This window comes from Conger conger, chromosome 9 (assembly GCF_963514075.1).
Source record: "Conger conger chromosome 9, fConCon1.1, whole genome shotgun sequence".
In the NCBI taxonomy this organism is placed as follows: domain Eukaryota; kingdom Metazoa; phylum Chordata; class Actinopteri; order Anguilliformes; family Congridae; genus Conger; species Conger conger.
Window position 1 is genome coordinate 58570872 of NC_083768.1, and position 23340 is coordinate 58594211.

At 46.1% G+C, this 23340-nt stretch overlaps 3 protein-coding genes across 7 annotated transcripts; 2 read left to right on the plus strand and 1 right to left on the minus strand.

Annotated features, from left to right (window-relative positions):
* Positions 1-1910: 1910 nt before the first annotated feature.
* clic1 (chloride intracellular channel 1) lies at positions 1911-10037 on the plus strand. The gene is made up of 7 exons (XM_061255643.1): positions 1911-2199; positions 2370-2424; positions 3300-3409; positions 3604-3729; positions 4813-4919; positions 5885-6066; positions 6695-10037. The coding sequence occupies exons 2-7, from the start codon at positions 2383-2385 to the stop codon at positions 6854-6856; spliced, it is 729 nt and encodes a 242-aa protein (XP_061111627.1). The 5' UTR covers positions 1911-2199; positions 2370-2382; the 3' UTR covers positions 6857-10037.
* A 1156-nt stretch (positions 10038-11193) lies between these two features.
* LOC133136148 (protein Bouncer-like) lies at positions 11194-14585 on the minus strand. The gene is made up of 3 exons (XM_061253400.1): positions 14446-14585; positions 13513-13632; positions 11194-11667 (listed from the first exon to the last, which is right to left on the minus strand). The coding sequence occupies exons 1-3, from the start codon at positions 14495-14497 to the stop codon at positions 11462-11464; spliced, it is 378 nt and encodes a 125-aa protein (XP_061109384.1). The 5' UTR covers positions 14498-14585; the 3' UTR covers positions 11194-11461.
* A 2151-nt stretch (positions 14586-16736) lies between these two features.
* On the plus strand, positions 16737-23293 carry ddah2 (DDAH family member 2, ADMA-independent). 5 transcript variants are annotated; one of them, XM_061255391.1, is made up of 6 exons: positions 16737-16953; positions 18852-19455; positions 20093-20281; positions 21130-21249; positions 21515-21658; positions 22174-23293. In XM_061255391.1, the coding sequence occupies exons 2-6, from the start codon at positions 19156-19158 to the stop codon at positions 22288-22290; spliced, it is 870 nt and encodes a 289-aa protein (XP_061111375.1). In that variant the 5' UTR covers positions 16737-16953; positions 18852-19155; the 3' UTR covers positions 22291-23293. The 5 variants fall into 5 exon arrangements, with proteins under 5 accessions (XP_061111375.1, XP_061111374.1, XP_061111376.1 ...); XM_061255390.1 differs by having other exon boundaries at positions 16737-16949; XM_061255392.1 differs by lacking the exon at positions 16737-16953 and adding an exon at positions 17561-17830.
* Positions 23294-23340: the final 47 nt, after the last annotated feature.

The window sequence follows — 23340 nt, forward strand, 5'->3', positions numbered from 1 at the left end:
TACTACAATATGCCACCTGTTACCTAGCCTAGTCTTATGATGGCGTTTATTCTTACCTAAAGAAACCAAATTAGATAAAGCACGAGACAATAAACTGTCTATAGTTTTTGGCTAGAGGAGGAAGTGTAGTTGTAGGCTATCCCACAAATGAAATGTTACAATTGTTTAGCCTATATGAAGGCTTTTAATCTTAGTAGTCCTTAGATGAACCTTAACCGTAGAATTATCACTGTTCGTTAAGCCGTCAGTGTAGCTTTGTTCCGCTTGAACTTTTGTGTAGGTCTGTCTGCAATTTAGGTTGCGTCCTCTAAACAACTTGTGACAGCACCTTTTAAATGTATACCCACAAGATGAATTTTTAAATTTTTTAATTAAATGTGTTCAGTACTGTTCATTTATCTATTTCTGCATTCATGTCAACATTAACGTTTATTTTTTCTTCCAGCTTGTCAGCTGTTACGAACATGACCAAAATGGTTAAGAATAAGTAGTCTAGTCTGCAGGTGCGCTGTGTCTGCAGGTTTAACCCCAGTCCTGGAGGGCCGCAGTGTTTAATACGAAGCAACATATCAGTTTCGGCTGCTTCTGCTGGTTAGTAGTCCCACCTTGTGGCCCATCGGGGTATTGCACAGCTTTACGTTATGCACGTCAGTTTCCTCCAACTGGTGCGTGCGCACACACTGAAGGTTTCGATTTGAAATTACGTTTTAAAATAAGCGCTATGTGAATACGCAAATGTGAAAGTGTTACACAAAAACTGCATACAATATCAAAATCTATACTCATTTATTTGTATTTCACAGCAGACAAGAAAAGTCAGGGAGACAATCAAAAATGAAATTAAGGTTAAAAAAAAAGTTAAATATAGGCCTAGACATTGTTAATGAAAAACGAAGTGCAACGTTTTCCATTGCCTCAGCATACTGCTCTGAGCTTTTCTGTCTCCATCACAGGCAATGTTAGGCCTGGTCAGGTTGTGTGGGACTGAGACCTTAAAAAATTAATTGTGGTGGGACAGGGTGGTGGTTGGGGGGGGGGGGGGGAGAGAGAGAATCTGCTTCCTGTTCAAGCTGGAGTTTTAAATAAAATTAGCTCTGGAGGTAAGAGTGGTCTTCCGGTTCGATCGTTGTCGTCGTGTCCCTGAGCAAGAGGCCGAGCCCCCAGCTGCTCCTGTCGAGCTGATTATCACCTTGCATGGCAGTCTATCGCCGTCGGTGTGTGAGTGTGAGAGAATGAGAGACATTGATTGTAAAGCGCTTCGGATAAAAGTGCTATATAAATACAGTCCATTTACCAATCATGCAACTGGTGCCGACAAGGCCTTGGGTGGAATCGAAAAAGGCGCTCTCTCATGAAATTCAAAAAAGAAAACCACCAGATGTCGCACTTGTGACGGTCATCGTGTTGAAAGTCTATGAACTAATCCCAGACTTAATACTTCTATAAAGGGACGTCACGTTTTATGCTAACCGCCGTCTCTAAACTCTCACACGTGTCAACTACAGATGGACAATTCACGTATCGATAGCCAGTCTAAAATATTGATGATGGCTATATGTCCTGCGCTATTTATACGCAATTACTCCCAGCGCGTTTGTCCTGGTAGCGTTTCATCCAGGGGGAATTAAACGGTTACAGAAGCTGAGTGATTTCACGGATGAACAGAGCGCAATTATTCAGACTCATCACCCTCCTCGTGCCCCCCAGACAGCCGTTTCTTCAACACATTAATAGTTCGTCGTGTTTTCTTGTTTAAGCGGCCACCTCTTTAACTTGTGTTTTATTGTTGGGATTTAAAACCTATACGTTTGTCACATTTTAATCACACCTCGTTGGTTGCACGCTCCCGGGTTCCTTTGTAGATTTTCGTATTCAGGAAACAAGCGACAGAGTCAGTAGCCTACATTCGAGGGAGGGGAAATGGGGTAGGCGTAGCCTACTGTGAGTTTTCTGTAAACTGCTGTCCGTAGAGAACCGCGAATAATTTTGTTGAATAGGCTGTACGATAAGCGTTATCATATTAAGAGTTTACGTAGTCTGCACCCATCCATCATAATACATATTGGTCAAGCGTTGTCAAGCGATTTCGCTCAGTAAGAAGACGATAATTTCCTAGCGCAGTAAAAGAAAAAAGAAAGAAAGCGCTTGCTGAAGAGCGGGAGGTAAAACCTCGGTTGTCTCTTTACCACGTCTCTTAAGGTGAGGCATCGTCTGTTTTTTTTGCTCAACGTTAATATCACCTGTACAATATATAGCCCAGATAAACTGTTGGCTTGCAAGATGATTTTAATCTGTACATTCGTTGCTTTTAGACTAGATTGGGCATTTTTCATTAAAAAAAAACGTTTTTCTCCCTGAACAATGAACAGCATTGAGGACAGCATGAGTGACGAAAATCGACCTGACGTTGAACTTTTTGTGAAGGTAAGTTCTTCTGAAAGCATCATGATTAAACCATGTCAAAGAACCGAATACATATTCTACATTGTCGGTTGGCGTAGTTACTTTATGTAGTTCAACTTTATTTATCAAATGCATGCACACTGTTCAGCCGTTCTTTTGAAGGACGAAATAACGCTTATTGAAAGCACGACCATATCGCTCATTCAGCCTAGGGCGAACTACTGGGGATGGTTCATTGTCTACAGGGTCCTTTAAAAAAAAGTTTTAACGTTGAACAAGCTCGAACAATCAGACGGGATATTTTTAGTTGCCCTGTGAGTTAAGGGCGTTGACGTTAAGAAACTGAAAATGAACAAGCCATATCCGACTGGTAGCCGAAATGGTCATTGTTCCGACAGGCGAAATAGGTTATTCTCCTCCACTCCAAATTAGTTAGCCTATGTTACTGGCCATACCCTCTCCCGCTTTATTTCTTGTTGCGCGAATTAAGATGTGAATTTCGAAACTCTTTTTTTAACGATTTCCTGTCCCTCGCCTCGTCATTCAAGCAACCTGCTGCCGCTGCTGTGGCGGAAGAGAAAGATGGAGATGTTCCTGTTTTATGCAGGCGTAACCAGGGTGGGTCAACAAAAAGAAAACAGTTGCGCGTTCCTCCGGAGTCAGACGTTGTTTAGCGCTGGAAACTGCTCATTTAGTCGTGGGTGACGAGGATTGCTCCAATATTTCAGACGTCATGCACTACAGCTATAGTAATAATAACCAGGCCTATTTATTCTAAATAAAAACAAGCTGACATAAAACTTGACACATCACAGGTTGGAAAACAAAAGTTTGTATCAATAACCATATATGTCCCAGTAGCTGTGTAACGGAAGGTCGTGGCGTTTCTCCCTCAGGCAGGCAGTGACGGGCAGAGCATTGGGAACTGCCCTTTCTCCCAGCGTATTTTCATGGTTCTGTGGCTGAAAGGGGTCACCTTCAACGTCACAACTGTTGACATGACGAGGTAATCTCTCTCTCTCTCTCTCTCTCTCTCTCTCTCTCTCTCTCTCTCTCTCTCAAACACACTGCGTGTGTGTCACCTTCAACGTCACGCTCGTTGACGCAGGTCCCTGAACGTGGGTCTGTCTGCTGTGTGATTGTGTTCGCATGTGTGTGTTGATTGTGTCATCTCTCCCTCCCCCCCCCCCCCCCCTGCAGAAAGCCGGACATCCTGAAAGACCTCGCCCCTGGAGCTCAGCCCCCTTTCCTGCTCTATGGTTCAGAGGTTAAAACCGACACCAACAAGATCGAGGAGTTTCTGGAGGAGAACCTCTGTCCCCCAAAGTAAGACCCACACCTTCCCTCCCTTCATCACTTCACCTCCCTCTCTCTCTCTTCCCTTTCTTCCCTCTCCCTCTTCTGTCTCTTTAGTGACTGTGTCTTTAAGGCTGATTAATATAAACCCACCTCTGATTGGCTGGCTGGCTCCGGCGAGCAGAAGGCCGTCTGTGCCGAGCGCTCTGATTGGCTCAGGCTCTTAAGGCGGGCCGTGCTGAAGCAAACGCGAGCGTTGTGATGTCACAACTTCACGGGAGTCCAAACGGCTTGTTTTTCATACGGATTGTGTGCATTTCTTTGGGGTCTGTGTGTGTTGATATTTTCACAGTGGTTTTTTATAGGATCTTATAATCCACACAGCAAGGGAAACGTCATTTTCCACAACCTTTACTGTAACATTATTAACCCTTTCAGTCCTTCGATCTGATATCATTTCAACCAATCAAATTGACTGCTATAATACTGTTTTCAGCCGCTATTAAACCTCTGCTAAACTTTCTCAACCAAACCCCAAAAGGAGTCACGTCATATTTCGCTTGGGTTAATTCATGTTATCAGCTACAGTAGTCAGCCAGCTCTGGTCGCCTTGTGGTTCCCTCACTACGAGCACCTGGCGGTCGAGCTGCATGTTCACGCCTGTTTTCCGCTCTGGTTCCTCAGTGGTGGAATGACTTGCCTACCACTGTCAGGACAGCAGAATCACTCCCCCTATTTCAACGCAGACTACAACACACCTTTTCAAACTGTACCTTAGTCCTCCCTCCTGATTTCGCCCACAACCTTTTCTGATATCCCTCTTGTCTAACCCCAAAAAAAAATAAAAAAAATAACTTGCACTTACGCTGACTGTATTTTTAATTTAGAACAGCCCTCCATGTGTATTTTACAAGTAATGGATGTGATGCTTTAACTTAGAACCTATGCACTTGTAAGTCGCTTTGGATTAAAAGCGTTTGCCAAATGACTAAAATGTAAATGTAGTTAATGCCATGTCGTGTGCCCTCATTGAAAAGTGTGAGCGGGTTTGTGCCGCGACTCGTAGCGGTCTGAACACTCGGACACCTCCACCTGCTTCCCTGTTTTTCCCAGGTACCCGCGTCTCGCTGCCCGCAATCCTGAGTCCAACACGGCGGGCCTGGACGTCTTCTCCAAGTTCTCCGCCTACATCAAGAACTCCAACCCGCAGATGAACGAGAGTAAGAGATGGGGAGGGGGCTATTTTCTCTCTTTATGACGTTATGTTTTCCTTCCCTTTATTGAGTTATCGGGCTCCTTCCAATGCCTTATTCTTCTCCTCTTTTTTCATTTTTCTGTCTCCTTCCCTTGCCCCGAGCTCCACCCATTGGGAGAGGCTAGGAAAAGACAAAAGAAAAATAAGTAAAGGCGGGAGGAATCGAGAGAACGTGAATTAGGCAAACGGAATGACATCGCTCCTTCAAATGAACGTTCGAAGCCCACGTCAGTTACAGACGTGGCAGATGGGGAGCGGTGGATCCACAGGTCAATCGTTTATGGTCACGCTTCAGGAAAAAATGCTTCCGCAAAGGAATGCGCTGGTGTTTTCTCACTAGAAAGGCGAGGGAGTTCTTAACTTCTACTTCTAGCTCCTGGAAGAAACATTTCATGGGTTGGAATGTCCTTAACGATGGCAGACCTCAATCGATTTCCAGGCCTGGAGGAAGAATAAGACAAAAGAGGAGAGGACCAAGTGATCCCAGCCTCTTCTCTCCTCCCATTTCTTTCCAAAACCTCTTTTTCATTTCTCCTGTAGGACAGGAACCCAGTGAAAATCAGAACGTCAGAATTGGGCCAAATCAAACCTGTTTGTGTGTGTGAGCGCATGTGTGTGAGTGTGTGTGCACATGTAAATGTTCTTGTATATGTTGTGTGTGCACGTGTGTGTGTGCTCATGTGTGCATGCATATGTATGTGTGCACATGTGTGTTTGTGTGCCTGTGTGTGTCTGTAAGTGTGTGTGTGTGTACGTGTATATGCATGTGTGTGTATGTGTACGTGTGTGTATGTATGTGTCTGTACACGTGTGTGTTTGTGTACGTATGTCTCTGTACATGTGTGTGTTTGTGTACGTATGTGTCTGTACACGTGTGTGTGTGTGCGTGTGCATATGTGTGTGATATTTTAACTCGTTCTCTCCTGGCAGATCTGGAGAAGGGCTTGATAAAAGCCCTGAAGAAACTGGATGACTACCTCAGCACACCACTTCCTGAAGAGATCGATGAAAACAGTGCAGATGATGTCACTTCCTCTGCCCGCCCCTTCCTTGATGGGCAGGAGCTCACACTGGCCGACTGCAACCTGCTTCCAAAACTGCACATCGTCAAGGTGCTCTCTCTTTCTCTTTCTGTCCCTCTCCTTCTCTTTCTCAGTCTCTCTCCATCTTTCACTCTCCCTCCCTCTCCTTTTTGTATCCATCTCTCTCACTTTGTCTCTCCCTCTCTCACTCCGCCTTCGTCCCTTTCTCTATCTCACCCTCGCCTCTCAGTTTACATTATGGCATTATTACCATTTGGCAGACGCTCTTATCCACAGCGACATACAGTTGATTAGGCTAAGCAGGAGACAGTCCTCCCCTGGAGCAGTGCAGGGTTAAGGGCCTTGCTCCAGAGCACAGACTCAGGCCACAGGGACGCAGAATTCCATGTCTGAGCTGTATACTCAGCTTGGCTTGCTTGCTGGAGTTATGCTGACATGGTTTGTAAAACATGATATATCGGGCTTGTGTGGTAGATTAATGGGATTGGGGGGGGGGGGGATTTGATGGTTGTTTGACTGACAGACGGAAGCCATTTTGTACCAGAACGCTCACCACACATCAGCTGAGGTGGAGAGACAGAGACCGATGCTTTAGCCAATGAAATGGGGGGGGGGAGAAGCCCCTACTCCTGCAGGATGAATGTGGTGGTGTCCTCTCCTCCCTCCGTCACACGCTCTCGTGTCCTCCCTCTCTCAGGTGGTGTGTCTGAACTACCGCAAGTTCTCCATCCCACGCATGCTGCAGTCTCTCTGGCGCTACCTGGAGGCCGCTGGAGCACGCGAAGAGTTCTCCTCCACCTGCCCCAGCGACGACGAGATCTGCCTGGCCTACGCCTCCGTAGCCAAAGCACTGCGATAGACACACACACACACACACACACTCACACACACACTCTCTGACACACACACACACACACACACACACTCTCTCACACACACACACACACTCTCACACACACACTCACACACACACACACTCTCTCACACACACACACACACTCTCACACACACACACACTCTCTCTCACACACACACAGACACACACACTCTCACACACACTCACACACACACACACAAACACACACACTCTCACACACACTCACACACACACACACACTCACACTCTCTCACACACACACACATACACACACACACACACTCACACTCTCTCACACACTCACACACACACTCACACACACTCTCTCACACACACACACACACACACGCTTTCTACACTCACAGCAGCAGGTGTGCTTTTGCATCCAGGGGTGTAAAATCCAGGCTCAGGAAGTTAAAGTCTTCCCCAGTATTTGGTTCCAGCCACCTGTAACGAGCACAATTCTTCAGAACCCACTTTCTGACCCCTGGACTCTCCACCTCTGGATGTGCCTTCTTCTGCGTTTATGATGCCTTTTCAGCTTTATTGGACAGGACAGAGTAGAGAAACATTAGAGGGAGAGACCCTTCACCGAGGTCACGCGGCCGGATTCAAACCGCTGACGTTGCGGCTCACAGTGAGCGTGTGGATAGCGCTCTCAGCAGCCCTGTACTGTGCGGTTTCAACCTTGCCTCTGTGCCTTTAACACTGGAAGGTTCGCCGTTGTGCCCTTGTAGCTGTCCAGTGTAGCTGCCAGTTTGAAATACGATAAGAATATTCATCAGGAGGGCGTGGCCAGGTATGGTGCCATGGAAACGGCAGTTATGTACCACGTTATGTGGGCGGGAAGCGCTCTGTTGCTGACCAGATACCACCTGTACCTGAGAAACAGAGAGGACGGAAGGAACTGCCTGGTGCGCTTGTAGAATCTGTGTCCATATTCTCTCCCGTTTTCAACCCCAGGGGTTCCCGAGTTTTTTCACAAAATAGCCGCCCGCACTCTGGATAAAATGGTCGTCATTAACACCTTTAGTCAGCAATGGGATAGTCGGAAATTTTACGAGGCGGCTAATTTTCGGCTCTGAAATGCGAGACTTAGGCCTACTCGGTTTGCTAAAGTCAATTAAGCGTTTTCTTCTCGCAGTTTTATTTTCTTCCAGTTTTCTAAAGCTCCCTCTCCCTTGGGGGGATACATAGGCCTATGCATATAATATTTGAGCGGGAACATGCTGTCCGTGCCACCTTTTTCATTTCAAATGCGGGAACTGGCAATTAAGATGTTTTTCTTCAAATTTTATTTATTGTTTTTGTGGACACAGGGTATAAAACAAGAGTATCCTTTCCGCTCTGATCTTTTTTTAAGCCTAACTGAGAGGAAGAGGTTGCAGAACATATCTAGCTTCCTCTTTCTTTCCCTCTAAATTTTCAACTTTTTTTAAAAGAAAAAGGTGTCCTTTATATTTGTATTAAAACCCGTCCAGAAAATGTTTTAAATTCAGTTTCGTTTAAAAGGTGGAGTTTTTATGAAGTGTTTTCAGTTGGGTGCAGTTCGTTCACGGTTGGATGACGTCATGTCTCATGCGAGATCTCGTGACGGGCTTTCGTTTTTCCACCACTGTGAAGCCGAGAGCGCCCCCCGAAGGGAAGGAAGCAAACTCCTTCAAAATGGAGGAATATGTTCAATGCTTTCACTGCACTGTTTTCTATTTGTCTGTATTATAACTAGTGGGCAATAATTAATTGCTTTCATTCAAATATATATTTTAAAAAGTCTTACGCCCCTTACATTTCTTTTAATTTGTCCTCAATGTTTTTTTTCTGCATTAGTGTGTCAGTAGAAAAGAGCAAAGTTTAAGATATTCAAAGAATAATTTTCCCAAAAATATTAAATGTTAGAGAACTTTTTGTATTTCATTAAACAGTAGAGTAATATATTTAGTAGTCGACCACTTTTCAGATAACTTGATGGAGGCTGTCTGGGATTAGCTGTAGAGCAGGGGTGCACAACTAGAGGGTCGATCTACGTGCTGGTTTTTGTTCGAACCAGTTACCGTAATTTGAGTTTTCTGACCGCTCCATGAACTACACTGGTTCGCTCCTGTACTGGAACAGTAACTTATTTAGGATCCGCCTGCAGTCTGTGACTGTAGCTGCTGCGGATACAAATGACCGAGAGGCAGTATGACCGAGCCAATTAAATAATTAAGAGCAGAAATTGGCACAAAATCTTGAAGCGGCTCGGCCCTTGCTGTGCACCCCTGCTGTAGAGCCAGAAGCAAGCGAGACGGCCAAACTGCAGAAGAACTGGCAAGTTCTCCCAATGTGTTTGTAACAACCTACCAGCTGATTTTCTCATAGAACTGCTGGCCAGTGTAGCATATCTAAGAGAGGGGAGGTCAGAACAAATATTGATTTGGTTTTATTTTCAGTTTACTGCTCTTTATATTGACATGTTACATTTGCATGTGCCTCAGAGTTTTGTACAGTAGGCCTACTGTATATATATGCCAGTTAAATGTTTGACTTCAGAGTGGCATAGTTTTATTTTTCTCCTTCCTTATTTTAGATTTTTGTTTCAGTTGTTTTCTATTTTCCCCTTGAACTCTTCTCTTTCGCTAGATTCCGTACAACAATGTTTTATTTTTGCACATATTTAGCTTTTTATTTACAGCATGTTCTGACTACATTTTCTTTGTTTTTCTTAGTACATTTCAATGAAGTAATTAAAATAGCATTTAGGACTGTCAGACCATGATGTTAGCCTACCTGTCAATCGATTGGCTTGTCACACCTGGCGTGCTCAACAAGGATCGCATCAGCTGCCAAATTTACTTCACAATGGATCATTTTAAAACTATAAACTATTCAATATTAACCTTATGACAATGAGTTATTTTAGCCAAATTGTTATTTTATTGCAGTCTAATCTAATAGTCACCTACCTATTCAGACTGTTTCTGAATATTTGTGGTGAACATAAAGGGTTTGAACATAAGATTAACTTGTTGAACACTGTCTTTTGGTGGCAGTTGAAAACTTAAATGTATTTTGAAAGTGAAATGTCTTCCTTTAATATTTCTGTTCGGTTTGTTAAAAGCAGCCTGATGTAAATCTGTAAAACCCCGATCAAGAGGATTCAATAAAAAAAAAAAGATTCCTCAGAGATCATTTTATTTTTCCTAACCAGTTGTTGTATAGACAGCACAGTGGTAAAACAGCATTTAAAACATTCTCTCAGATGAGAAAGAAACTTGAGATAATGGGGAGATAACTTACAACAAAAGTTATTGCTAAAAGAGATGTGAAAGGAAATCATATTAGTACATATTTTTAAAAATTTTGGCATATACATTCATGTGGACAGGTTAGGCCAGAAAATTAACTTTTGTATTTGTGACACAGTCGTTGGGGAATATAACACCAAATGAGACACTGAGAGTACGTCCTAATTCTCAAAAAACGCATCCTCCTTTCCTCCGCTACCACCCTGTGTCCTGTCCAGAAGTAGTGGGGGAGGAGAGGAGGATACATTTTTCAGTATTCAGACGCATCCTAGCAGCTGTCAGTCCTGACAGAGGAGGGAAGTTTCCTACACGACTCATTCCAATCACTTATTTTATCCTCCCTTGTCTCCCTGTTCCTTGCGTGACCCAGAAATCGATTGAGGTCTGGCATCTTTAAGGACATTCCAATCTGATAAATGCGTCTCCTAGGAGGTGGGAGGCTCCCGAAGATTTACTTAGCAAGGAAGCACAAGCTTATTTTTTGGGAAATTGTGACACATAAATGGTCCCGGTAATGTACCTTAACCACAACGCTGCAGGTTGCCCGCTGTGTTCTGGGTTTTACTCTGTGCAGATATCCTGCTAACTCAGTAACCCTGCTTCATAAAATACCCCCCCCCCCCCCTCCTGGCAGACACTATGGCTGTCTCCAGGGACTCAATCCAATCGTTTATTCTTCAGCTAATCCTTTTCCTGCTCCTAGCTCCACCCATCAGGAGAGGCTGCAGAAAGAAGTGGAGATGGGGAAAACACGAATTAGGCAAATGGAAGGTCCTTGCTCCTCCGAGCATCCATTCAAAGCCGTATCAGTTACAGATGTGGCAGATGGGGAGAGGTCCACGGGTCAATCTCTTACAGGTCTGCGCTCATGTCTCCTGGCTCAAAGGCAAGATCGGGAGTCCCTCACTTCTACTCCTAGCTCCTAGAAGGAACGTTTAAGGGGTTGGAATGTCCTTAAAGACGGTCCTCAATCGATTTCTGGGCGAGGAGCGCAGGGTGTAGGGGAAAATTCACAGAACAAAAGATCTCCCTGGACTGTGGTGATGTGCAAGCTGGCTCACCAGAGGGGGGCGCGGATATATTGATACACTTTTAGCGTATATATCGTCGAGAGTTTTGGAGGAACCAGCCTGCTCACTAAGGTGGAGACTGATTTTGACTTGTGATTGTCTGTCATGCTTTTAGGAGGGAGATCTTTTGTTCTGTGAATTTTCCCCCTACACGAGGAAAAGAGGAGAAAAAACGCGATTGGAATGAGCTTGAAGATGACCAGAGTATGGGCGGCCATTTTGTGGAGGACAAATCACCACAGAGCAAGAACGAGAAAGAGAGGGAGCAGGAGGGAGAGTATGGCTCCAGGCCTGTAGGGGGCAGTGTTGCACAGGTCCGTGTCACAGCACTCGTTGGTGTAGGTGAAGTTGAGGCCCATGGCATATTTCTGGCCTGACAGACCACACTGGGAGGCGACAGCACAGCTTTTCTCGTACAAGATCACAGGGTAAGCATCTCCTGCAACATAGATGCACAGTATTTATACAGTATATTCGCACTGGCTGACTGGACACTACAGTACATTAACACTGCACTGAGAGAGAGGGTTAATACAGTATATACACACTGACTGACTGGACACTACAGTACATTAACACTGCACTGTGAGAGAGGGTTAATACAGTATATACACACTGACTGACTGGACACTACAGTACATTAACACTGCACTGACAGAGAGGGTTAATACAGTATATACACACTGACTGACTGGACACTACAGTACATTAACACTGCACTGAGAGAGAGGGTTAATACAGTATATACACACTGACTGACTGGACACTACAGTACATTAACACTGCACAGAGAGAGAGGGTTAATACAGTATATACACACTGACTGACTGGACACTACAATACATTAACACTGCACTGAGACAGAGGGTATTTACAGTATATACACAGTGAAATACCCATAGGTTAGTTCAATGAAATAGTATCATAGAAACCTGTGATTTACTTGCATGTGAAAGTGATTTGTATATCTGGACATAAAGGAATTCATTATATTACACATAATTACTGCCCACCAACTCCAATTACATGCCCTTTAGCGAGTAATTGAATAAACAAAATGGCGGCCTCTGACTGTGCAGTATCGTACATACGCAAGCCATGCATCCTCCCTATATTTCATAGATGGGGGAGCGTGCTTTGGGTCATGAGCTATTCTTTACTTTCAACATACTTTCAGCTTGCCATCACTTTGGTAAATGTTTATTGTGGTTTCATCTGTTCGTAAAACTTGCCCAGTAACTCTTCTGGCTGGCCTCTATGTTCCTTGGTTAATTTAGGTTCATTCTGGCCTTTTGATCCATGCAGCTGTCTACCGCGTACGACGGCTACATCATTTCCCTCCTGCTCGGTTGGGACTGTTGGTGATGTCACTGGCCATCGTTTTAGGGCTTTTCTTTCACAGACATTGTCTGTCAGCAGCGGCAGACCTGCACGGTGTTTATTCCAGAGTCCACCCACGTTTTTTTGGGGGGTTTTTTTCCCCAAGACTTTACAAACTGCTATACTTCATGTACGCAGTTTCTGTACTATCCATTCTAATGAGTTCTCTCATCTTACAGATGAGTTGTTTTGCGGCCGTGCTGTAGTTACTCTTCATGACGGTGTATGAAAATAAAGGCTAAAGACCAAGACTGTGCACGGACTGCTCTGAACAGCCCCTCCAACAGCGGAGCCTGTCAGTCACCTGTGAGCTCACTCTGGCATGCTCTTCCATCACAGCCATGGCCAACATGACAATGCAGCTCACGGCTCACACCGGATTCACTGACATGCATTTTGTTATCGCTCTCTCTCTTAACTCCCTCTCTCACACTCTTGTCTGTGTCATATCACGATTTTCACAACGTTAATGTGGGAGAATTAATTTCACGCCCAAGTCCTTGATGCCCATCTTCATACAGTCGTTGTTCAGCCTAACCTTCAGTCTAACCTTGCACACAGGCGCGCGCGCACAAACACACACACACATGCACACACTCATGCACGCACAAACACACACACACATGCACACACTCACGCACGCACAAACACACACACACATGCACACACTCACGCACGCACAAACACACACACACATGCACACACTCACGCACGCACAAACACACACACACATGCACACACTCACGCACGCACAAACACACGGGCATGCAGACTCACACACAGAAGCACAGACTCAGTGCTGTACTCTCCCCCCCGCCCCCCCCGGCCCCCCGGCCCCCCCCCCCCCCCGGCCCCCCGGCCCCCTGGCCCCCGGCCCCCTGGCCCCCTCCCTCGGTGGTCTCACCCCGCGTGCCGATGGCGGTGCTGGCCAGACAGCGCTGCTCAGGAGGGCACTCCAGAGGGAACTTCAGGCAGTCAAGAGGGGTAATGGCAGGGAACAGACAGGTATAGCATCTCAGGGGGACTGGAGAGAGAGGTAGAGAGACAGAGAGAGAGAGAGAGAGAGAGAGAGGGAGAGAGAGAGGGGGAGGGAAAGAGAGGCGGGAGAGAGAGAGAGTAGGAAAGGGAGGGAGAGAGGGAGGTGGAGAGATAGAGGGAGGAGAGAGGTGGAGGGATGGGGGATGAGAGAGGTGGAGAGATAGAAAGGGGGGGATAGAGGAGGGAGAGAGAGCAAGAGAGGGGGGAGGGAGGGAGAGGAGGAAAGGGAGAGAGATAAGGAGAGAGAGATTAACAATATAGGCTCAAAATATAAGAAAAAGTGTTTAAATGTTATTTTTTAATATTTGGGTATTTCATATTTGCATATCTGGCCAATAAAGCACAATTGAACTGGGAATTTAAGAGTGACGGCATGAAAATACAGAGCGGAAAAAACAGCGTGTACACGCTGAGCAATAAGAGAGCAGTGGAGGGTAAACCTCACTGAAAATCCCCAAAATCCCCAAAATCCCAAACGGACCGAGAAAGAGGCATTAACGTTGTACCTGTATGTTGGGAAGTAAGAAGTACCTTTCACAAGCAAAATAAACATTAAAAAATACTTTATGAAACTCTTGGCAAGGGGTACAGTTTTATGTACCTATAGACTACCATCCCAGTGACCAACATTTATAATTTTTTAGACACATTTTTCACAACGTTTTGGTTCCCATGGAAGTTACTGAAAAGGTCACAACACCGGACTCAACAACAGCACCGCGCTAGATCCAGAGTGGGACGTATAAAACGCGGCAGGGGGATAATAAGGAATACCGGCATGATTCCGAAGGCTACTTACCCACGGACGGGAGAGAGCACAGGAGGACCAGCAGGCCGAAAGAACCAACCATGACTGTCTTCTGCACATACACCAGGGCCAAGCGCTTCCCGTCTACTTCACAATCCCTTTTTCATTGGCCTTTCTCTTCACCTTTCTCCTGTTTCGCAACCGTATTACGCTGAAAGATTTCGTTTATACTGTCCTCTTTCTGGTCATACAGTTTTCCCCTCCCTTCCTCTCTCTCTCTCTCTCTCTCTCTCTCTCTCTCTTCTTTCTCTCTTTTTTTCTCTCAGTTTGTCCAAGCATGTGATCCTGCAGCCAGAACACCAGCCCCATAGTGCACAGCCTCAAGGCCCTAATAATGTCATTTGGACACTAACAGTCTAATGGCAAAACTGAAGGTACAACTGTCACGTGTCCATTAGACCTGAATGGGGGAGAGAGAGAGAGAGAGAGAGAGAGAGAGAGAGAGAGAGAGAGAAGTAACTGAGTTATTTCTTAATGAAAGGCATGAGGTGAAGTGGTAGGATAGTCAAGTGACCAGCAGGGACACAGTGTGTGTATCTGTGCGTGGTTGTGTGTGTGTGTACAGTATGTGTATCTGTATGCACTGATCCATGCCAGTATTTTATCCCAGTCACCTGGATGTGCTAATTAAATTTGTCAGCCAAGAGGTAGACCTGATTAGGTGGAAGAAAAACACGGCGGGACATTTACTTTTCTCTCCCACCTCTGGGTGCGTGTCCTGCGCGTGTGTGTTCTGCATATGTGCCATCCAGACAGATCAGCACTCCTATGGGAGCTGCTCAATGACGCGTGAAGCCAGTTCATAGAGGCGGCCATGTTTGACTGCGGGGCCTTTTGACACCGGCGCTGTTTCTGACACCAGGGCATGCTGGGTATCTAAATGTGACGGAATGGGGGAAAAAAACAACCCTCCAGTAACCTCTGGTGTTTGCCCTGATACTGTGTGCACTCTACATTTACTTTTTGTCAATTAGCCAAATTCATGTGGCAAACAGGGCAACCCCAACGTTTTTGTTTGATCTGATTTTTCTCATCAGTTGTTTCAGTGACGTCTTTGGTCGAGCGGTCATCAACAGAACGTAAGCCGGCCCTTCCGTGCCTTGTCCAATCACGGCAGCCCGTCACTGCACGTGCCCCCCGTGCTCCCCTCCCCTCAGTCCTCCAGCAGGGTGTGTGACCTTCGCCCTCATGAACGCGAGGCGCACGTGACCGACGGCACTGAGCTGGGATCAGTCACGACCGTAGTCACCGGGGAGGTTTGTGTGGTGGCAGCGGCCTGTAGCGTAGCGGTTAAGGTACATGACTGGGACACGCAAGGTCAGTGGTTCTAATCCCGGTGAAGCCACAATAAGATCCGCACAGCCGTTGGGCCCTTGAGCAAGGCCCTTATCCCTGTATTGCTCCAGGGGAGGACTGTCTCCTGCTTAGTCTAATCAGCTCTGGATAAGAGTGTCTGCCAAATGCCATGATGGTATGGTATGGGCATTTTGGGCATTTTGGGCATGGTTGGCAGGTCAGGCTCTGGCCTGGCTCCTGGTCCACATGTAGATTACCTGCTAATTTAACACCTGAACTGTTACCACCTCAACCTATAGGCCAGCGGAGGATGGGCATCCCCCTATAGCCGGGTTCCTCCCGAGAGTTCTTCTTGTCACCTCATGTGCTATTTGGGGGCTTAGGGCTGGCATTTGCCATTTTCCCTTCCCTTCTGTGTCTGTGTAAAGCGTGTTTGGGACAGTCTGCTGAGAAAAGCGCTATCCGAATATCATGTGATTTAATTGAATTAATGTGCCACCCTCCTCCAGACATTGTTGCTATGATTCAAACTCGTTGTTTTCTAAAGAGTGCACTCTCTTCTACTGTCTCTAGCATTCCCTTTATTTAGAACCACAAAAGGAACCACATTGAGACATTTTACTGCAATATTTGGATTGTAAAAGATAAATAAATTAAAAAAACTAAACAGTGAAGCTATCGGTACCTTGTGGGTGATCTAAACTGATGTTCCTATCGTATTTCATGATAAATGTGCACGATTAAGGTGCAAGATTTCTTCAAAGATATGAATGCACAACACAAGATTTTGAGCATAGGACAGACTGTGTTACAAGTGCTGAGCGTTTTGAGCGTTGTGTCTAAGGTTTTGAAACTTGTCATAGTAGCACTAAACTGATTATTAAAAAAACCCGTATAACCAGCTGTTGTATTGTATTGCGGAGAGGTGCGCAAAAGTTGGCTCGTCGACATCGTAAACCGGAGATTTCGGTGGCAATGACGCACAATTACCGCTAGAGTGGAAAAGTCTTCCTCTCCGCCCGAAAAAACAGATTTGAGCGCCGCTGTTGCAAGCGCCATCTGTCACTTATTTGTGGTAACATCGGCCAAGTAGGCAAACATTTGTTCAGCAAAAAAGAAAAAAAGGTCGAGCAACATCTTATTCGAGTTCGATGAAAATATGGATCCGTAAAGAAAAGACGCGAAGACGTAGAGATAGGGTGGGTATGTTTCGTCCATTGGATATTTGGTATTATAGCCTACCCTGCTAACATTCTTTCGACCTATTTTCTATCGGCTAGATATTAGAACTGCCGGGCTCCGCTGGATGGAGGGTACACTTAGACGGGGCAGGGTGGAAAAAGTCTAAAGAAGTCATCTCACAACGCGTAAAAGGGTAACGGCGAATCTAGGACTACCCGAGGTTCTACATCTATTTTTCAATGGAAACTACTTGCAACTTTTGTTACTTGCAAACAGTCAATGACCCACATTTGGGGAGATATTGGATTAGCGCTCACAGACAGTTTGCAGACCAAACTATGATTAAATGATGGCTATCCATCCTCCCTGCAAACATTTTATAAAAACACACCGACACGGTTTGTCGGAGAGCGAAGATATTTTGACGGAGGAAGCAGGTTTTAATGCATTAGTAACCTATGTTCGAGTCTTGCAGCGTGGTCACAACTATCATAGTGTACGGTAAACAATGAAATTATAGCCAGCTGCATGGAAAAAAGCCAAGGGGGAATCCATTGTCTGTTGGAGATAGCCTAATGCTAACGTTCCCAGAGGCGAAATTAGAGGGACTTGGGGTTGGGGGTGCGGTGGACTAGGCTGCTACTGGAAACAATGGGTCATATACCAGAAAGAAGCGGGCTAAATGAATAAAATACGCAAGACGATAAGTTTACGAATTGCTTTTCGACTTCATTAACAAGTAGCCGCTCCCGTCTTGTCGTCGAGCCTTCTACTGAATCTGAGTATATTAGTTAGCTACGTACTTTATTAAAGAGACCGATGTCTCAATTAATTGGAGCTGTATTAAGTTGCACCGAGGTTCGGTCTAACCTCCTGTAAGTAGCCAAGGGTATTTCAGGTAAGATATCCTCTGTTTCTTTCTCTATTTTTTTTTTTTTTTTGCTATTGCTTTATTACTTTTCATACTGTTTAAGCAACAGAAGTCGACTGTCCGACGTTTTGGTGTTCGCCTGTATTTGCCTTCGGACGAGAGTGAAAAATGGGGGATGTGGCGGAAGGAAGTGGGGATGAGAGAGAGAAGGCGAGGGTGTCGGATGAAACGGTATAAAGCTAAAGGAGTTGGATATAACAGGATAGGATGTGGACATTAAAATAGTGGCGGCAGTCGACCGGGGTGGGATGCAGGTATTTCAGCAAATATGATGTAGCTAGTTATGTGGTAAATTATAATACTGGTGTGATCTGCACTGGGCGTTAACTTTTAGGAATCGTTAGTTTATTCCACATTAACTTCCACGGTGTTCTGCTGGCGCGGGGTTGCCTGCATGGGGTTGTTTTTTCCATTCCTAATAAGTAATATCTATTATTATTATTATTATTATTATTATTATTATTAATTAATAATATATCACTCCTGCACGCTTTTTGGTGGCGTAGGTTACACTTCGTTGGGTGCTATATGCTAGCCTACGACACCCAGCAATACGTGACACATCGCAGCTACAGGCAGGCCAGTCAGAAGATGCCCCGTTTGGACCGTTGAGACGTTCGTGTTTCGTCATTTGGGAAAACTGCTTCACGCGCTATGGTTACTTCATGTGGATGGGCCGCTCAATCTTCGCAGGTTTCGAAAATAATTGTGTTGAAGCTGTTGTCGTTTCACGAGGATAAAAGTTTGCTGACACTTGTTGCCTAAATTATCCGGACTGGTTTCCGGGGCTGCATTGTTTTTTTTTTTTTTGGCGGGGGGTTTATAAGATGTTGATGAGAACAATGACACCTTTGTCCGTCCAAATTCGTGTGAAGCCGTTGTAGATCTGTTCCCGAGCTTAAGGAGACGAACCGGTATTATTATTTAATTATTCTTATTATTGTATATATTTTTTGCTCATTTGTTTCTGTATTTTTCTGTCTTTTAGGAAAATTGAATTGGAAAAAAAAGAAGCCTGGTTTTCTCCGTCAGAGAGCTCCAGAAGCGTCTCTGCTTAAAGAGGGAAGGATGAACGGCGGTGCACTGATTGATTGACAGGTGTCATGTGTAGCTGTCCTTTCAACATCCATAGAGTACTGACCGGACATCACAAGCACACATTAAATCTCTAAAGCAAAACCAGGGAGCTCTCTCACTCTCTCACGCAAGCAGTCGCAGATACGCACACACACACACACACACACGCTTTCTCCAAACCCCGGCCCGCGTGTGTCAGCTGCCCTGCGTGCCGAATGGCGGGAGTCCGTCCGTACGGGTGCTTCACGCACGCCATCGTCCGGGGCATCCCGGAGTCGTTCGGGGGGCCGGTGGAGGGGGGGGACCCCGACGGGGGGCGCGGGACGGACCTGGCGAAGGCCCAGAGGCAGCTGGGGGTGCTGACGGGGGCCCTGAGGCAGAAGGTGGGGCTGCAGCTGATCGAGCTGCCCCCTGACCCCGCCCTCCCCGACAGCTGGAGGCTGGAGGACCTCGCCGTCGTCCAGGGCGACACCGCCCTCGTCACGCGCCCATGGCAACAGCAGCGGCGCGGAGAGGTAAGGACCCGCCAACTCAAATTAACTTATTATTTATTATTTACCAGACACTTTTATCCCAAAATATACTTAGAGTTGATTAGACTAAGCAGAGGCCAATCTCCCCTGGAGCAATGCGGGGTTAAGGGCTTTGCTCAAGGGCCCAACAGCGGTACGGATCTTATGGTGGCTACGCCGGGGCTGGAACCACCAACCTTCCGGGTCCCAGTTACGTACCTCTAGGCTACGGGCTGCCCCTACGATATAATTTCAGAGATAAAGATTAAAAGTAGTTAATGACTAACTGCTTTTATCAATATTTTTCCCCCCCTTCTATTTGGAATGGTTGTATTTGTTTGTCTGTGTGTGCGCACGTGTGTGTGTATGTGTCTGTTTTTGTGCTTTGGCAATATTCTCTGTGTGTAATTCATGAATTGAATTGGTCAAAAAAGACAAAATGTACAATAATAAATAATCCACTGTAAAATGTAGATCTAAAGTGTAGTTTCTATAAAGAAGAAAAGCAAAAAACCAGGCCAAGCAAAAAAAATAAAAACATTTTAATAAATAAATAAAAGTATTAGTGAAAGCTTGAAGTTGTACAGTGTTGTTAAGTTGTTTGTTTAGTCTGACACCCCCTTGTTGCCCCCCCCCCCAGGCTGAGGCGGTGAGGCGGGTGCTGTCGGAGCTGAACCTGACCGTGGTGGAGATGGGGGGGGAGGAGGGGGGTTCCGGGGGGGCCACGCTGGAGGGCAGCGACGTCCTCTTCACCGGGAAGGAGTTCTTCGTGGGAATCTCCTCCCACACCAACCACAGAGGAGCAGAAGTCCTGGCCGACACCTTCAGGGTGTGTGTGCGCGTGTGCGTGTGTGTGCGTGTGTGTGCGTGTGTGCGCGTGTGTGCGCGTGTGTGCGCGTGTGTGCGCGTGTGTGCGCGTGTGTGCGTGCGAGTGTGCGTGCGTGTGCGCACTCCTTCTGATCTTACTGAGAGAGAGAGAGAGAGATCATTCCAATCGCTTCAATTCCAATTTCTCACCTCTCCTTGTTCTTCACCCGACCCGGAAATTGATCGAGGGGTCCGCTTAAAGGGAATTCTGACCCGTTAAATGTTCATTCTAGGAGCTAGGCGCAAGGAGCTAGGAGGCTGCCAATGATTTCTTGAGCAAGAAAACATGAGCTTATCCTTTCCAGAAGTAATTTTTTGGAATGCGTATACACGATCGACCTGAAGATCCACCTCTCCCTATCTGCCACGTCTGGAGCCAAACATCCCATTTGCCTAATTCAGCTTCTTGATTCCCCCTTTTTCCTTTTCTTCCTTTCCTTGCCTCCTTTCTTTGCTCCTAACAAGAAAAGGAGGCAAGGAAAGGAAGAACGAGGTGGAAAAATAAGCCATTGAAACGAGCCCACAGAGAGGCCGAGAGTGTGACTGTGTCAGTGTGAGGGGCCTGTGTCTGCATGCTTGCACGCGCGCGTGTTCGTCTGTCTGTGCGAGTCCTGGAGCAGTTCATCCTGTCGCAGGGCAGAGGCATTGGTGCTGCGAATGTAGTCAAATAGTCGGAAAGATTAGCATGAAATTTAATCTGTTCCTTTTTGCACTGGCATGCATTTAGGTCAGTCCTAACTGTGCGTGCGATTGGTTGTTTTTGGTGTCCGTTGTCCTGACTGTGCGTGTGATTGGCTGTACCATCCGCAGGACTTTGCCGTGTCCACTGTGCCGGTATGCGGAGGCACTCGTCTGAAGAACATCTGTTCCATGGGCGGGCCCGACACCATCGTCATGAGCAACAGTGAGGGGGCCAAGAAGACTCTGAGGGTGTGTGTGTGTGTGTGTGTGGTGGTTTAACTCAGATATGTGCTTTTTACACAAAGCAGGATTACTGAGTTAGCTGGATAACTGCACTGGATGAAGTGAACATGGACTGAGGTAAAAAGGGCTGTTCCGGGTTTTACTTTCTTCAATTATTCGGCTACCTCAGTAATCCTGCTCAGTTCAGTTTCCCTGTCCTCGTTGGTCGCTAAACGCAGCTCTGTAGAATGACCCCCGACCCCTGACCCCCGACCCTTGACCTTGTGTGCAGATGATGGAGCAGCTGACGGACCATCACTACGAGGTGCTCGCTGTCCCTGAGGACGCTGCTGCCAACTGCGTGTACATCCGGGGCCCCTCCAGGGGCCACTTCCTGCTCCACCGGCCAGCGGACGAGTGCCCCAACAGCACGCCTGTGAGGCGCCCCTCTTTCTCCCTCCCTCTCTTTTCCTCTCCTTCCCTCTATTTCCCTCTCCCCCTCTCTTTCTCCCTCTCTTCTTCCCTCCATTTCCCTCTTCCCCTCTCTCTATTTCCCTCTCCCCCTCTCTTTCTCCCTCTCCCCCTCCCTCTATTTCCCCTCTTCCCGTCGCTTTCTCTCCCTCCCTCTATTTCCCTCACCCTCCCTCTTTCCCTCTTTCTTTCTTTTTCTCCCTCTCCCCCTTCCCCTCCCTCTTTCCCTTTCCCTCCATCAAGTCCATGAGTAGCAAAACACGCATGAATAGCAGTACTAACCAAAAAAAAACAATAGTCGTAAGTGCATTTTTCGAAAGCAGGGATAATCCCTCCTGGAGCAATGTGGGGTTAAGCCGTCCGCGGTACCCAGATGGCACGTGGTACTTATATGGGGATAACTGTAAAAACCGGTTTAAAAAGTTTGGAAAACTGACTCCCCATTTCCATCCACTGACCTCCTCCTGTCTCTTCCCCCAGGCCTTTCAGAAGCTGACGGACTATACTCTCCTGCCCACTGCCTGCAGCGAGGCCTCCAAGCTGGGGGGGGCGCTGTCCTCCTTCTGTCTACTTATCAACCGCAAGCTGCAGCTTTAAGCGTTCTGCCAGCACGCCCCCGGAGCTGAACCTTCCAGCCCTGCGAATCGGCCAATAGGAAGGGCCGATGCAGGTGCCATTCCAAATGCATTATGACATCATAACACCTTCTTCCTGTGAGGGGCACACTTCCTATTGTCAGAAAAGTCCATGGCAGACCACTTTCCCATTGACCACTAAAAATGTTACAAAATGTCACGTTTGAACATTTTCCACAGCACGCCAGTGGAAAAAACACTACGTTAGACTCATTCATGGCCAGATACCCCAGCTACGCCACACAAACAATTTGCAGCATGAATTGGATTAGATGAGATTAGAAATCAAGCTTCACTGGTGAATGTGAACTGTATGAAAACAGGGGAGACTGATCAACACTGAATTGTCAAGAGAAATGTCACCCCTTTAGACTGGCTTAGCACCTTGAAAATGGAAAGTTGGTGCTTAGGTACTGAGATTGGGTTCGTGTACATAAAGCAAGCCAGCTAACATTCGGTAATCTCCTGCAAAATGTAAAGTTTTTTTTAGTTTTTTTTTTTTTTACCAAAGGCATTTTTTTTCCCAGAGATCCTGCACTTGCAGTGTGACTTCCGTTTGAAGTAGAATAAAGGCCCGTACAAGGAACCAAACGTTCTTATTTCTGATGCATTTTAACCGTGAAACTAGGCGCCTGGTCTTCAAAATTTGCCCAGACTGGCAACGGGAGTGCATCTTCACTGCTGGGCAAAACCCATGCTAACTATCCAGCCACTAATATTGAAGGAACTGCATAACCACTGCACTGCTACAATATAACTGCACCTATTAACACTACAAATGTAGGCTAAATATGGATCATATTATATTAATCATATGGTGGTCAAGCTATCAATCAAATCCAAACAATCAAGTTAATGTTTTTCCTGTGTATTTTTTGTAGACCAGGTTATTGTACCTTTTAAGCTTTGTATCTGATGGAGAGGAGTTTTTGTTCTGCCTTGAATAAAGCCAGCGACAATAGAAATGTGTTTCTCCCTTATTCCTTAAAATCACATCGCCTGATGTTTGAAC

What these genes read in the sequence shown, in the direction of transcription:
- clic1 (XM_061255643.1), top strand. Translation starts at nt 2,383, where the DNA reads ATGAGTGACGAAAATCGACCTGACGTTGAACTTTTTGTGAAG. An exon ending in CAACCCGCAGATGAACGAGA is followed by an intron (nt 4,920 to 5,884) that starts GTAAGAGATGGG and finishes CTCTCCTGGCAG; the next exon opens with ATCTGGAGAAGGGCTTGATA. An exon ending in CAAAACTGCACATCGTCAAG is followed by an intron (nt 6,067 to 6,694) that starts GTGCTCTCTCTT and finishes TCCCTCTCTCAG; the next exon opens with GTGGTGTGTCTGAACTACCG.
- LOC133136148 (XM_061253400.1), bottom strand. Translation starts at nt 14,497, where the DNA reads ATGGTTGGTTCTTTCGGCCTGCTGGTCCTCCTGTGCTCTCTCCCGTCC. An exon ending in GTGCTCTCTCCCGTCCGTGG is followed by an intron (nt 13,633 to 14,445) that starts GTAAGTAGCCTT and finishes CTCTCTCTCCAG; the next exon opens with TCCCCCTGAGATGCTATACC. An exon ending in CACCGCCATCGGCACGCGGG is followed by an intron (nt 11,668 to 13,512) that starts GTGAGACCACCG and finishes TCTATGTTGCAG; the next exon opens with GAGATGCTTACCCTGTGATC.
- ddah2 (XM_061255391.1), top strand. Translation starts at nt 19,156, where the DNA reads ATGGCGGGAGTCCGTCCGTACGGGTGCTTCACGCACGCCATCGTCCGG. An exon ending in AACAGCAGCGGCGCGGAGAG is followed by an intron (nt 19,456 to 20,092) that starts GTAAGGACCCGC and finishes CCCCCCCCCCAG; the next exon opens with GCTGAGGCGGTGAGGCGGGT. An exon ending in GGGCCAAGAAGACTCTGAGG is followed by an intron (nt 21,250 to 21,514) that starts GTGTGTGTGTGT and finishes CCTTGTGTGCAG; the next exon opens with ATGATGGAGCAGCTGACGGA.